This window comes from Eulemur rufifrons, chromosome 7 (genome assembly GCF_041146395.1).
Source record: "Eulemur rufifrons isolate Redbay chromosome 7, OSU_ERuf_1, whole genome shotgun sequence".
Taxonomy (NCBI): Eukaryota; Metazoa; Chordata; class Mammalia; order Primates; family Lemuridae; genus Eulemur; species Eulemur rufifrons.
Window position 1 is genome coordinate 150,379,212 of NC_090989.1, and position 14,821 is coordinate 150,394,032.

Consider the following 14,821-nt stretch of genomic DNA (forward strand, 5'->3'; position numbering starts at 1 on the left):
TGAGAGATAGAGGACCCTCTTATCTTAACTCAAGCATCCTAGAAGATCCTTCTCTTAAACCCAAGCCAGTCCTCAGGTCTGGACCTCCCAGAATGCTCAGACCTTATCTTAACCCAAGCATTTCCATTCCGCTGACTCCAAGTCTTTTAGACAAAGTTCAACTCATTCAGCCAACTGTCAACTAAAGAATCTCTAAACCCACCTATAACCTGTAAGCCCCAGCTTCAGGATGTCCCGCCTTTTCGGGCCAAACCAATGTATGCCTTCCATGGATTGATTTACGACTTTACGTGTGATTCCTGCCCGCCTCAAGTGTATAAAACCAAACTGTAACCCAGCCACAGTGAGTCCACTCACTTAAGGCTTCTTGGGTGTGGCTCTGGGCCATGGTCCTCAAACTTGGCTCAGAATAAACCTCCTTAAATTATTTTAGAGTTTTGGATTTTTTTTCATCCACTCTGGTATGGGAGCTGATATTAGGCTGGCCTGCCAGAGGTTTTGCCTGTGGGTCAGAAATTTATGGTGAGGCCAGGCTCTATGGCTCACATCAGTAATCCTAGCACTCTGGGAGGCAAGGCAGGAGGATTGCTTGAGCTCAGGGGTTTGAGACTAGCCTGAGCAAGAGCAAGACCACATCTCTACAAAATATAAAAAATTAGCCAGGCATAGTGGTGTGCGCCTATAGTCAACTACTTGGGAGGCTGAGGCAGGAGGATCACTTGAGCCCAGGAGTTTGAAGTAGCAGTGAGCTGTGACACCACTGCACTCTAGCCCAAGCGACAGAGTGAGGCCCTGTCTCAAAAAAAGAAAGAAAGAAATTAATTTATGGTAGATCAAGTAGGCACATCAATGGCCACATATTTGTAGGGGTGAAGGAGCAACATTCACAGGGTCCTGGGAGGGGAAAACTGTCAGGCCTGCAGCTGAGGACCTCCAAGGTTGGCTGTGGTTCTGAGATTTCCAAACATGGAACCCAATCTTTGGTAACCTAATTTTGGAAGTGACCCCTGCAACATTTGGAGTTCTGAGGTGCTTGCACTTGGCTCACAGCCTGAAGAGGTGGTTTGGAAGGTGCTAGGAAGGAGCACCACACTGGGAGGCAGCAGAGCTGGCTCGACTGCCTCACTGTGCAGCCTTGGGCCAACTGCCCTTTCTGCCCAGGCTAGTCTCCTGGTCTCTGAAACAGGCATCGACTTTGCCCGCTGCTTCCCAAACTCCAACACACGTGGGAATAACCAGGCAGTAGGCTTCTAATGGGCCTGCTATGTGCCAGGCATTGGGCTGGGCACTTGTTATGTGTTACTGAGTCCTCATAGTAACCCAAAAGATGGGATAACAGAAGCCCAGAGAGGCTTGTCCCAGAGTCACGAGCTTGAAAGGAGAGAAGCAGCCAGGTGTGTGCAAGTCCACCTGCACCACCGGGAACTAGGACCTCTCCATCTGCTAATGACTCCGTCTCCCTTACTCGTTCTTGTTAGGTTTGTTCTGAGTGGGAACCCGAAAAGTATGTATATGACAGAATGTGGTTAATGCAAAACTTAGGCTTGTAAAACAGTAGCTGCAGGAGGCTGGAGAGTGCCCGGACTTTGTAAATCTAACAGATCAGATACCATCTCCTTGAAGATACCACCTCAGACATCTCCTTGAACTCCAGACCTGTATGTCCTCCTGCCTATCCGACACTTTTACCTGGATGTATTATTACAACCATCTTAAAATTAACAGGTTCAAAACCAAGCTCTTGATATTTCTGACTAACCAGGCTCTTCTCGCAGTCTGCTTCATCTCATTATTGACATCTTCATTCTTCACATTGCTCAGGCCAAAACCACAGCGTCGTCATTGACCTCTCCTTCTCTCATACCCACATCCACAGCATCAGGAAATCCTGTTGGCTCTGCTTTCAAAATGTATTAGTTAGTCTGATCACTTCTTATTCCCTTCACTGCTATCAAAGCCTCCCTCCTCCCATCCAGGTGGCTGTAGTGGCCTCCTAAAAGGTTTTCCTGCCTCTGCTCTTGCCCTCTATAGTGTGTGCTCAGTATGACAGTGATCCCTTTAAGATATTAGATCAGCTCTTTTCTGCACAGAGTAAAAGTCAAAGTCCTTTCAATGGTCTACAGTAGGCCCTGCATTATCGGGCCCCTGTCACGTTCTGATGAGGCAATGGATTTTTTGATATGACATCAAATGCACAAGCAAAAAAAAAAAAAAAGGAAAATAGGTAAATTGGATTTCACCAAAATTAAAAACTTTTGTGCTTCAAAAGACAACATCAAGAAAGTAAAAAGACAACTCACAGAATGGGAGAATATATCTGAAAATCCTATACCTGACAAGGGACTTCTTTCCAGAACTCCTAAAATTCAATAATAAAAATATAAGTAATCCAGTTTAAAAATAGGCAAAGGCTCTAAATGTGTATCTCCAAAGAAGATATACAAATGACCAATAAACACAGAAAAGATGCTTGATACCATTAGTCATTATGGAAATGCAAATCAAAACCACAATGAGATACCACTAGGATGGTTATAATAAAAAAAAATGGACAATAACAATGCTGGCAAGGATGTAAAGAAATTGGAACACTCACACTTTGATGGCTGGAATGTAAAATAATGCAACTGCTCCTTGTAAAGCATCTGGTAGTTTCTCAAGAAGTTAAACAGAGTTATCATATGATCTAACAATTTCATTCCTAGGCATATACCTAATAGAATTGAGAATACATGTTCACACAAAAACACACACACAAATGTGCACAGCAGCAGTATTCACAATAGCCAGAAAGTGGAAACAATCCAAATGTCCATCAACTGATAAACAGACAACAAAATGTGGTATATCCACACAGTGGACCATTATTCAGCCATACAAAGGAATGAAGAACTGATATATGCCACAACATGAATCAGCCTTGAAAACATTATGCTAAGTGAAAAAAGACACAAAAGGCCATATATTATGTGACCCATTTATATGAAATGTCCAGAATAGGCAGATCTATGGAGACAGATTAGTGACTGCCAGGGGTCTGGGGGAGGATGGAATGGAGAGTTACTGCTAATGGGTATGAGTTTCTTTTGAATGAAAAAAAAGTTCTGGGACTAGATAGTGGTAATGGTTGAAAATCTTGTGAATATACTAAAATACTACTTAATTGCACACTTTAAAAAATAAGTAAAATTCCTAGCACTCTGGGAGGCCGAGGCGCAGGGATCGCTTGAGGTCAGTTCGAGACCAGCCTGAGCAAGAGTGAGACCCCCATCTCCACTAAAAAAAAAAAAAAATAGAAAGAAACGATCTGGACAGCTAAAAATATATATAGAAAAAAATTAGCCAGGAATGATGGAACATGCCTGTAGTCCCAGCTACTCGGGAGGCTGAGGCAGAAGGATCCCTTGAGCCCAAGAGTTTGAGGTTGCTGTGAGCTAGGCTGACACCATGGCACTCTAGCCTGGGCAACAGAGTGAGACTCTGTCTCAAAAAAAAAAAAAAAAAAAAGTAAAATTAAAAAGTGGAACAGTTTTAACAATCTCATTCCATCAACCATGCAGATGGTGGGTAAGGGAGGAGAGCAATGAAGGTACCACATACGCAGGGAGGAGGAGCCTAGACAAGATCCTTCTTTCTCTCAGCCTCCTGGCCACCAGATCCCTCTAAACTGCAGGGAATATATGAGGAAGACTTGGGCCAGGAGATCAGGCTCAGGAGAGCTGAGAAGGCCCTGGGACATCCAGAGGAGCCCCCCAGGGAAGAACTGGTGCAAGTGAGTGCTGGGCTTGCAGCTCTGCACTGGGAGAGTGTACAGGCAGCATGCAGACCATTTTGAACTAGAAATTATATTCATGTGGTATAAGATATAAAAAGAACCGGCCGGGTGTGATGGCTCATGCCTATAATCCTAGCACTCTGGGAGGCCGAGGTGGGAGGATCGCTCGAGGTCAGGAGTTCGAGACCAGCCTGAGCAAGAGCGAGACCCTGTCTCTACTAAAAAAAGTAGAAAGAAATGATTTGGACAGCTAAAAAAAAAATATATATATAGAAAAAATTAGCCGGGCATGATGGCGCATGCCTGTAGTCCCAGCTACTCGAGAGGCTGAGGCAGGAGGATTGCTTGAGCCCAGGAGTTTGAGGTTGCTGTGAGCTGGGCTGACGCCACAGCACTCTAGCCCAGGCAACAGAGCAAGACTCTGCCTCAAAAAAAAAAAAAAAAAAAAAAAAGAACCAAGGGGATCTGGGAAAGAAAAGCAAAGGGCAGAAAGACCTAAAGGTAAAGCAGGGGGAGGGGAGGATCCCTGGGCCAGTTTTCTTTCCTAATAAGTAAAATAAAGCAAGGTCTCCAAAGTGAAGTCAAACTTTTCTCCTTGAGAATACCAAGGGAAAGGACAGACCCTTCTCAATTTGAAGAGTCCTAGCCTGCATGACGCCAGGAAGGAAACATGAAATTGGAGTCCGGCAGGGAGCAGAGCAGCTGAGATCCACACTGGGAGCAGAGCTGGCGGGCACAGCCTCCACGCCTGCCTCCTCCACTCCAGGGACTTCAGCTCACCCCAGCTGCTCCCTCTTAATCAAAAATGGAGGAAAGAATTAAGATTCCATATTTGGTCATTTTAACTTATAAAACAGTATTTATTAACCCAGTTTTCCTTCTCTTGCCATAATACATAAGCGTGACACAGATGGCCTGGTACATTAGCATGGAGTTGTCAGAAAGCCCCACCAGTCACTGATCTAGAGTTAAGTGACTGGCCTTTGTCAGGCAATAGGACTACAGTGTGGTTTCAAGTACCATACTCAAAGCAGACCAAGCCCAGGATCTCTAGCATCTGCCAAACTCACTGGGGCAGGCCTGCGAGCACAAGAATCAAAAGCACTGTACAGATTATGAGGAATGCTTCGGGCAGAACACTGCTGTGGTTGTACTCCCCTTGCAGAAGCCAGAGCTGTTCACCCTCAAAGCTGCTCTGTCAGAGGCCTGCCTCCCTTGGGAGCAGGGTTGGCCCAAAGGCCTGGCTGGTCTAGCATCTGCTTTTGGCTGGTGGTCAGAAGGCTGCACACCTAGGTCCCCCTGGGAAGCAGTCCCACACACCAACCCAAGGCTGGGCCACCATCGTTATCTTTCCAGCTGGTCTGTCCAGCCAATTGGCGCTACTGCTGCTTGTGCGGAAGGGTCTTCCAGGTGGGCGGGAGCTTCCTGTGGATCAGGGTGAGTCCGCAGAGGATGAGGAACACTCCTCCCCACCACAGCACCTCCTGGCACTCTCCGTACAGCACATAGCCCAGGAAGGCCTGCGGGTCAGAGACAGCTGTGAGGGACCCGACTTCAGTGGGTGGGCACAACCTCACTGCCCTGGGGCTGATCTCCTCCCTAACGGGCCCAGAAGGAAAGGTCTGGCGCCAGAAGCCTTTGGCTTAAAACTCAGCTGTCACCTTTATCAAGTCGCTCCATTCACTTCTGTCTCACCTGTAGGAGTGGTGAGTCTCACCTGTACCTCGTGCATGGCACTGGATCCCAGCAAAGTACATGAGAAAAGCCCAGCTGGTGCCTGGTGTTCACTGACCCATGCTGGGCCACCAAGTCCTTCTTCCCTCAACTCAAGACTCACCGGCTCAGCTCCACCGTGTTAACCTCACATTACAGAGGGAAGAAAGGTCTCCAGGAACCTCGACCCTTCACATCTCATGCTTGAGGGCACAGAACCTTAGGAGGCAGCCAGGCTGCACAGGGACTTCCAAATGAGGACTCCATGCCGGAGGGACATCAAGCAGATAGGCTTTTTACACTCAGGTTTCATTCTTATCTAACTAGAGAATTCCTCCATGATTAGAGGAGCAGCCATCTAGAGGTCAAGCCACTGCCAAATCTGTTTCAGTTCTGGTCCTTTTTCCTATCTGGGATGGCAGGGGTTCCCCAGGGACAACTCACCCAGAACCCAGGTTTAGGACCCTCTGGCTACTCACCGAGCTGAGGATGTTTGAAAAAGTCACTGTGACAGATGCAATGGCTGAAGACATGGAGAAACTGAGGCCCCGGCTAAAGAAGGTCCACATCAGGGAATTGGTGCTTGCCATCACTATGATGCCTAAGACGCATAAGCCTACGTTCACCTGCAGGAGAAAGTGTCACTGCAGCCACGCCTGCCCTGGGCAGCGACCTGCAGCTACCCGCTCACAGCACACCCAGGGCTGCTGGTAGCCAGGACCCTTCTAAGGTCGCCACAGGCCATCTTACAGGTAAAACAAACTCAGAGAAGACACTTACTTGGCCACCTTGCTGGCCATGTGACCTTGGGCAAAAGCAAAATGCTAATGCCCAAAACAGTATTTTCTACTGAATAGTCCCTTATTGATCCCCCTTGAAGATCAGTTCTAGAGGGCCAACTAGCTATTGTTTGGTTGGTAGTACTAGTAAGGCAGGGGTAGAGACCTTACTTCTCCAGATGAGGTAAAACAGGTAAAATTAGCCATATCTGTCCCCCATCTGCATCCCCTAATCCTGAGCAGGTCACAGCCCATTCTGGACAACCCCCCACCCACCACCACCTCAGGCATTCTTGAGCTTTACTCTGTGCGAGGCCTTGTGCTAATTGGGTTTTGTGTATGTGTGTGCTTTTTGTTTCGTTTTGTTATTGTTTGCTTTTTAGGCAGGGCTTTGCTCTGTCACCCAGGCTAGAGTGCAGTGGCATGATCATAGCTCACTGTAGCCTCGAACTCCTGGGCTCAAGTGATCCTCCTGCCTCAGCCTCCCAAGTAGCTGGGACCACAGGCATGTGCTGCCACACCCAGCAAATTTTTCATATATATATATATATATATATATATATTTTTTTTTTTTTGTAGAGACAGGGTTTCATTATGTTGCCAGGCTGGCCTTGAACAACTGGCCTCACACAATCCTCCCACCTGGGCCTCCCAAAGTGCTGGGATTACAGGCATGAGCCATGGTGCCTGGCCCCTGTGCTAAGAGTTTTAAGTGCATTCCCATTTATTCCTTAACTTCATTTCACAGATAAAGAACCAATGGCATTAAGTATAACAACTTGCCTAAAGTGCCACAGTGGTGAGAACCACTAGGATTCAAACCCAGGCAGTGTGGCTCCATGCTCTTAACCAGGACACAGCCCTACCTAGGGAAAACACCACCTGAAACTATTTGACTGGTGATCCCAGGCATCACTTTGAGAGGAAGTTCTGAGAAAAGTGAGGATCTTTAGAAGGCTCCTACACAAAGGATATGCAGATTCCTCTGCTTGGTTTCAAGTTAGAAAATTGCCTGCAGACAGAGCTGCTAACTCAGGATGCTGGACTCATCTAAACATCATACTTATTTCTTGTAACAGTTTCCCAGCAGCTTACTATCTAGTGTCTTCAGGAAGGGTGCTTTCTTATGATTTACACAAGGGCATCATATGGGCCAGGAGCAGCCTGCTTACCTAAAGAATTATGACCACCTGGTTCACAACTGAAAAGACTAAAAAACTTCAGAGCCCATAGAGTCACTCATTTTACCTTAGACCACTTACCCCAAGAATTACACCCAGCAGGATCCTAACCTCAAGCATGGCAGCTCCCATTGGAATAGCTCTAAATAGTCTGAACACTGCCTAGGTCAGGGCACAGGCCTAGGCTGGAGAGGCAAGGAAACTCCTTTAGCAAGCAGAGGCTGCTCTATGACTCAGAATAGGAAAGGCAAAGAGGTACACCTTAGCAGACGTGGGAAGGCAGTTTTGAAGTTTTCAGCGTCAGGGAAATGTCCAGAATGTTTCTCCCAGTATTCCTTTATACGTAGGGTAACCCAAACTCCCAATTTCCCTGGCAGTAGGGTAGACTGGTCAAAACACCCGTTAATTACGGAGTAAAGAGATGGGCAACAGGTTTCTCACCTTAAGAGTCACGTGGAGAGAAATGCTCAGGCACAAGGGGCTTAAAATGAGAGGTAGAGAGGGTGGATGTAGGAGGTGTAGACTTCCCCGAGAGCGAACTAGCCCAATCGGAGGAAAGATTTTAGGTGCCTGGTAAGGGAGGAGGCCTCAGTCCCCGACGTCTCTTACCGCCTACACTGGACGAGGGTTTGGTGTGATTAGAGTAGAAGGATGCTCTTCCACCCCAGCTGACCGCAGTGCCGGGACCAGCAGGACAGACCGGCGGGGTGAGGCAGCGCCCTGCGCCCCCAACTCCGCCCCTCCCCGGGAGCCCCGCCCCTCCTCGGGAGCCCCGCAGCGGCCCTCCCCCGCCCATTCCCACCCACCCGCCCGCAGCAGCAGCAGCAGCAGCAGCAGCAGCGGCGGCGCCCCGGGCTCGACCTCGCTGCCGAAGGCCAGCTTGGCGGAGGCGGCGGCCAGGGACCCGAACGCGCCGGCGCACAGACAGTTGAACACGCCCCAGAAGCGGCGCCGCATCGCGCCAGCCTGGAGGTGCGGGGGAAATTCGACGGGGCTGTCAGGGTAGGCGGTGGCTGCCACGGCGCCGCCCGAGGGCTGCGGCTTCACCGCCATGGTGCCGACTGCCACCGCTCCGTGCGCCCGCCGCGCCCGCTACCCACAGGGCCGAGCGAACGCCGCGATTGGACGGCAGCCTCACGTGACGTGACATTCACGTGACGCGGTGCTCACGGAGGCCCGCTGGGCTCGCTCCCCGGCCTCGGAGGTGCGGGTGCGTGGCGGCGAGGGTCGAGCGCCGCGCGTCCTTCTAGCTAGGCGGTGGTTTGTGTGCGTGGGAAGACGCTGGGACCGGCTTCTGAGGCCGAGACTGATACTGTGGTTGCTGGGGTAGAACGTAAACTACCAGCAGCCTAGCGGTTTCAATCCTGGCTACCCGGTGTGATCCAGCATCAGCTTCCCCTAGGAACTTGTTAAAGATGCCGAATCCCCGACCCTACCTCAAACCCATTGAGTCAATCTACTTTTTTTTTTATTAAAAAAATTTTTTTTAAGAGACCGGGGGTGGGGAGGGCGGTGTCTCGCTATGTTCCTCAGGCTAGCCTCGAACTCCTGGCCTCGCGAGTCGCTGTCCACTGCCCCCAGCTTCAATCTACATTTTAAGACCTCTAACAGATTTATTCACCTGGTCCTTCCAGTTTGAGAAGCACAGAATGGAGAGATGCTTCGGCAGAGGGCGCTGGAGAGCTCCAGACTAAGACAGAGGCCGGCGCTCCTGACAAATGAAAAGCCCCAGATGGGCACACAATTATAGAAAATATGGATAAGCAAGGAGAAGAAAATAAGTCCTCCATAGTCACTCCATTCAGGATTAACGTTACTTCTAATCTCCTATGCACTTACATATGCTTAAAATGTTTTCATTTAAAAATTCTATTTCCTTGAAAATAAAAGTGTTTTTGAAGTGTATAAAGTACTACCTCCACTCTCCAGGAAAATCAGCTAATAGGGTACTTTTTATGACGCATGTTTAGTTATGTATAGTACAAATATTTAAGAATTTTTACACGGCATAGGCCAGGCCTGGTGGCTTAGGTCTGTAATCAGCACTTTGGGAGGTGGAGGTGGGAGGATCACCTGACCTTGAGGCTAGGAGTTTGAAACCGGCCTGGGTAGCATAGCAAGACCCCATCTCTACAAAAAATAATAATAATTAGCTGGGCATGGTGATGCACGCCTGTAGTCCCAGTTACTCAGGAGGCTGAGGTGGAATGATCCCTTGAGCCCAGGAGTTCAAGGCTGCAGTGAGCTGTGATCCCACTGCACTCCAGCCTGGGCAACAGAGGGAGACCTTGTCTCTGAATAAATAAATAAATAATAAATAAAAAATTATTTATTATATTTAAACATAATATGAGATATTTTTAAAAACAAACGACTTCACAGTGAACATACTGTTCGGCAGCGTTTCTTTTAATCCCTCATTCAAGAAGTTTTCATGGAAGTCCTTCCACACCACCCTGCTTCTCTCACAGGGTGGTTTTGTGACTCAATAAAAGCGTGGATAACTCCAATATGGTACAAACTCCCACTTTGCAGATGAAGAATTGAGGCTCAGAGAAGCTCACTGCACCATACCACTGAGCAAAGGGCTATGTGAACATCAGCTCAAAGATGATCCCCTCTGAAAGCTCTTACCTTACTTTGAACCTCTAGAAAATCAAGTGGTGTTGCATTGATCAACTCTCTGCATGCTTTGAAGAATGTAAAATGAGTTTCTTAGAACAAATCTCTACCTGCACTAGAGACTGAGCATCTCAGAGCCACCTCCTCTGTAAAGCAGTCTCTGCTACTCTCCTATTTTCACACCAATCCTGTGGTTGTTCCTCTGGTTGTCTGTCTCTCTGCTAGCCTGCAAGCTCCTCGAGGACAGGGACTACATTTTCTTTCTTCTCCAGGTCCCCAGTGCCTAACAAAGGGCCTTGATTTCTGGCGATAATGGTTGAATAGACACCATCCTCAGACGCTGCCGGGAAGTGATTTCTGCCTCTTAGACAGAAACTCTCCTGCATACAAATCACCCAGGGATCTTGTTAAAATGATTCTGATTAGGTCTGGAGCTACATTAACATTCTGTGTTTCTTATTAGGCTCCCAGATGGTGCCAATGCTGCTGGTCAACGGACTGCACCAAGTAGCAAGGCTCTAAATAACTGTTGCCCTCAGTGCACTTAAGTGCCTTGCAACTTACTTGCCTCGCTAACAAGGCTCTGTTGGGGAGAAGCCATACACATCTTTGTTCCTGCCACAGTGCCCAATACTGTAACCCACTCATGTCCTTGGTATAGATGTTTGATTGAATAAACCATGGTTTAATTAAAAAAAAAACAAACTTCAAACTTACTAACAGCAATGTAAGCTAGCTGCCTGAACTGGGTCAGTGTGGAGGGGAAGGAGTGTGTCACCCACATTTATTTAAAAAATCAATTGAAACAAACCTCAAAGATGGCTTATGAGCAAAAGATGACCCTTGGTTCTGGGAGAGTTTTCAAATGTCTCATCACCTTTAAGGGCCAGAAGTCACAACTTAAGAGCCTTTATGAGCATGGGAGGGAATTTAAAAGTATGAAGCCCCTGCTGTGAGACCATAGGAATGGGTGGGTTTTGTGGTGACCTAGGAGTGAATGCCTTCAATTGCCTTCTCTCTATAGCCTTACCTCAGTCTCCCCGCTCCCTCCTCTTTTTACTGTGTCCATTTCTCTGCCTCTTCTTTGTTCTGCTCAGTTAAATGAGCACATGCTCTGAGCCAGGCCCAGATCTAGGCAGCAGTCACCTGATGCCTAAGATAAGATCCCTGCACACTTTGGGTTCTGGCTTTTTGCAAAAATCTCAGTTCTAACTCTCTGTCCTGAGCTAGCCCACAGCCTTGTTTTCTTTCCTTGCTATGAGTGATGTTATGGGTTGAATTGTGTCCCCTAAAAAGGTATGTTCAAGTCTTAACCCCTGGAACCTGTGAATGTGATCTTACTTGGCAATAGGGTCATTGCAGATGTAATCAAATTAAGATGAGGTCATTAGTGTGGGCCCTAATCCACTATGACTAGTGTCCTTTTAAGAAGAGACAGAGACACAGGGGAGAACACCAGGTGACACTGGAGGCAGAAACTGGAGTGATACACCTACAGGCCAGGAACACCAAGGGTTGCCGGCAACACCAGAAGCTAAGAGAAAGGCATGGAATATATTCTCTCCTAGAGCTCTCAGAGAAAGTGTAGCCCTGTGGACACTTGATTTTGGACTTCTGGCTTCCAGAACTGTGAGAAAATAAATTTTTGTTGTTTTAAGCCACCCAGTTTATAATCATTTTTTATGGCAGCCCTAGGCTGATATAGGCGGTAAGACCTAAGCTGCTTTATCACTAGCTTCAATATTCTACCTTCTACCTCCAAGGCAAGATGCAGTGTCTGCTCCATCCCTTTTACTAAATTTAAGTTCCTTTTTCATTTCTGGCCCTTAGGGATTTACTATTATTCCTTGAGAGTTAAACTATGCATTAATTTAAAAACTTTTCTTCTATAGCTGTATTAAAAGAGGCCTAATTTACAAGCCATAAAATTCACCCGTTTTGAATGTACAGTTCAATTTTCAGTAAATCCGTAGAGTTGTACAGTCATTACCACAAAGCAGCTTTAAAACATTTCTGCCACCTCAAAAAGTTGCCTCATGCCTATACAGTCATTGCCACTCCCACGCCCAGCTCTAATCAACTAATGATTTACTTTCTATCACTATAATTTTGCCTTTTCTGGACATTTCATATAATTGAAATGTGTATAATATGTGGTTTTTGGGTCTGGCTTCATTCACTTAGCATATTTTTTGAGATTTAGCCATGTTGTAGCATATATCAATTTTCCCCTTTTTTATTGCTAAGTAGTATTTCATAATATGGAAAAATGTTCAAGAGCGTTGGTCATTAGGAAAATGCAAGTGACATAATATTATGCACCCACTAGGAGTGTATAGGATGGCTGTAGTAAAAAATCTAACAATAGCAAGTGCTGATGGGAATGTAAAATGGCACAGCTAAATGGTACATGTGGAAAACAGTTAGTCAGTGTCTTCAAACGTCAACACACGCTTCCCAGATGACCCAGCAATTCTACTCCTAGGTATCTACTCAAGAGATATAAAACATGTCCACACCAAGACTTATACACAAATACTTACAGCAGCATTATTTGTAATATTTCCAAGTTGGAAACAACACAAATGTCCATTAACTGGTGAATAGATAATGTGGCATATCCATACAATGAAATATTATTCTCAATAAAAAAGAATGAAGTTCTGATACACAGAAGTTCCCTGAGGACAGAAGCTTTTATTTCCTTTGCCCACTGATGACTAGTTCCTGGCATTTTGTAAGTCTTCATTAAGTATATGTTCAATGAACAAGTGAATAAACAATGTAAATCACTTCATTTAGTTGCTTGTTTTTATAAGATTTTATTTAAAAAAATGGCCTTATTTACAGTCATAGAATATGCTCGTGAGAACACTTAAAAGAATACAAAAATAATCTATATTAGCAAGTTTGCTTCACATACATGCTACTAAATCATCCATCAAACTCACTGCAAGTTTTGGAAGCACCATATATTGTTAAGCTTCTATAAGAATCAAAGGAGATTATGGCAATATCTAAGAAAATGATCCGATCAACATCCACTATAAACCTTAGCTACAGGCTTTTATTTTTAAAAAGGCAATAGATTTTTCCAGTTGATTTAAAGCCTGGAAATGGAGTAGTAGCCACTTAATAAAAGACTCCTCAATGTCACAGGGCACATACGGATGCAAAATGTTCATTAGAAACTTGAGGGTCACCACAACCATACACACATTTAGTAATTAAGGTCCTTAAATTCAGCTATATTAAGTGGGCAAGAGTAGGTCTTACTTTCAAAAGAGACAAAAAAATCTCCAAACAACGTGATGTCTAGGTAGTTGACCAGAATCTTTATGATTCATTCTTTTTCTTCTCTTTTAAAAATACATTTTCAGCACGCAATTTTTCTGTCTCCTGGTAAGTAATTAAAAAAAAGGAAAAAGAAAAGGAAAAAAATTATGGCTCTAATTCTTACAGAAAGAGTTATTCTTCCTGGCATTAAGTACATATTTCAAATTAAGACTAAAATTTTTAATTTGCAATCTATGTAACATTAAATAAGAATCTGACATCTAAGAGAATTTAACTGAATTATACTTGGAATAGCAATGACCAAAAAAATTGTTTTTTTTTAAAATTTTAGAGATAGGGTCTTGCTCTGTCACCCAGGCTGGAGTGACATGGCATGATCATAGCTCACTGCAGCCTCTAACTCCTGGGCTCAAGTGATCCTCCCACCTCAGCCTCCCAGGTGGCTAGGACTACAGGCCAGTGCCCCCATGCCTAGTTAATGTTTTCTTTTTTTTTTTTAAAAAGAGATAGGGTCTCACTGTGTTGCCCAGGCTGGTCTTGACCTCCTGGCCTCGAACAATCTTCCCGCCTCAGACTTCCAAGTGTCTGAGATTACGGGCGTGAGCCACACACGTGGCTCCAAAATTTTTTTGAATTCAGGAAGTTCCCTGAAATAAGCTATTAGCTGATTCAGTAAGTAAATTTTAATTTAGTTTTAATAAAAGAATAATTTTTAAACCAGAGTGAATTTATTCAGAATAATTTTCAGAGTTTACCTCAGCAAGTCTGACATTTTCCTTCTTTAGACGCACTACATACTGAATCTTCTGATGTAGGTTTTGGTGACCTACCAACTTTCCATTTTCCTCAGCGAGATATTCCACCTGCTTCTTTAACATTTCCAACTCCTGCAGGCAAATCAGAAATGAGGGGAAATCCAAGGAAGGGAAAATAAGAAGTAGTTCTTAATTTTTCTTTTCAAATTACATTATTTCTTGCCTTCCAACAGCACAGGAAATTAGAGTCCTGAATCCCAGCTTTCATGATCATACACCTCCTGTGTACACTAAGGTAACTCTAGTATAGGACACCCAGTCACAGAAATGGGTTTTCACAGAAATGACTTTTAAGCTGATTAGTTCTATTCATTCAAGTGTTTTAAGTACACTTAGAAAACAACAAAAAAACTGTGAAAAAACCAACAAACTAATGCACCTGGAATGTTCTCTCCTTTTCTTCATACATTTCTTCCAGCTTTGATCTCAGTTGTTCTTTTTCCTGGAAAGCTTTAAACTCCAAAATTCTGGTTCTTTCAACTTCCTCAGCCATTCTAAAGCAGTCCGTCTCTTTGTTGTGAAGGGCACTTTGGACTTCTTCCAGGCTATAAGAATAAATATCACTTTATAATATGCCAAAGGACCATAATCACAAAACAGCACTCAAAGTTAGATATTGGTTCCCCAAGCCCAGAATTT

General features: G+C 45.2%; 2 protein-coding genes across 2 annotated transcripts in view; both read right to left on the reverse strand.

Annotated features, from left to right (window-relative positions):
* Positions 1-4,629: 4,629 nt before the first annotated feature.
* On the reverse strand, positions 4,630-8,502 carry TMEM42 (transmembrane protein 42). Its single transcript, XM_069473528.1, has 3 exons — positions 8,310-8,502; positions 5,968-6,114; positions 4,630-5,295 (listed from the first exon to the last, which is right to left on the reverse strand). Exons 1-3 carry the CDS (start codon positions 8,499-8,501, stop codon positions 5,155-5,157), a joined length of 480 nt encoding a protein of 159 aa, XP_069329629.1. The 5' UTR covers position 8,502; the 3' UTR covers positions 4,630-5,154.
* A 4,390-nt stretch (positions 8,503-12,892) lies between these two features.
* KIF15 (kinesin family member 15) overlaps positions 12,893-14,821 on the reverse strand; it is a 72,752-nt gene continuing 70,823 nt past the window's right edge. Inside the window, exons 33-35 of the mRNA XM_069473530.1 lie at positions 14,562-14,727; positions 14,123-14,254; positions 12,893-13,469 (exon numbers count right to left, since the gene is read on the reverse strand). Of these exons, the coding sequence (XP_069329631.1) occupies positions 13,407-13,469; positions 14,123-14,254; positions 14,562-14,727 (361 nt within the window). The 3' untranslated portion in view covers positions 12,893-13,406. The remainder of the gene's footprint in view (positions 13,470-14,122; positions 14,255-14,561; positions 14,728-14,821) is intronic.

Coding starts and splice junctions, on each gene's coding strand:
- TMEM42 (XM_069473528.1), bottom strand. CDS start 8,501: ATGGCGGTGAAGCCGCAGCCCTCGGGCGGCGCCGTGGCAGCCACCGCC. Junction 6,115..8,309: donor AGCTGGCCTTCGGCAGCGAG/GTCGAGCCCGGG, acceptor TTTCTCCTGCAG/GTGAACGTAGGCTTATGCGT. Junction 5,296..5,967: donor TTTCAAACATCCTCAGCTCG/GTGAGTAGCCAG, acceptor TCTGACCCGCAG/GCCTTCCTGGGCTATGTGCT.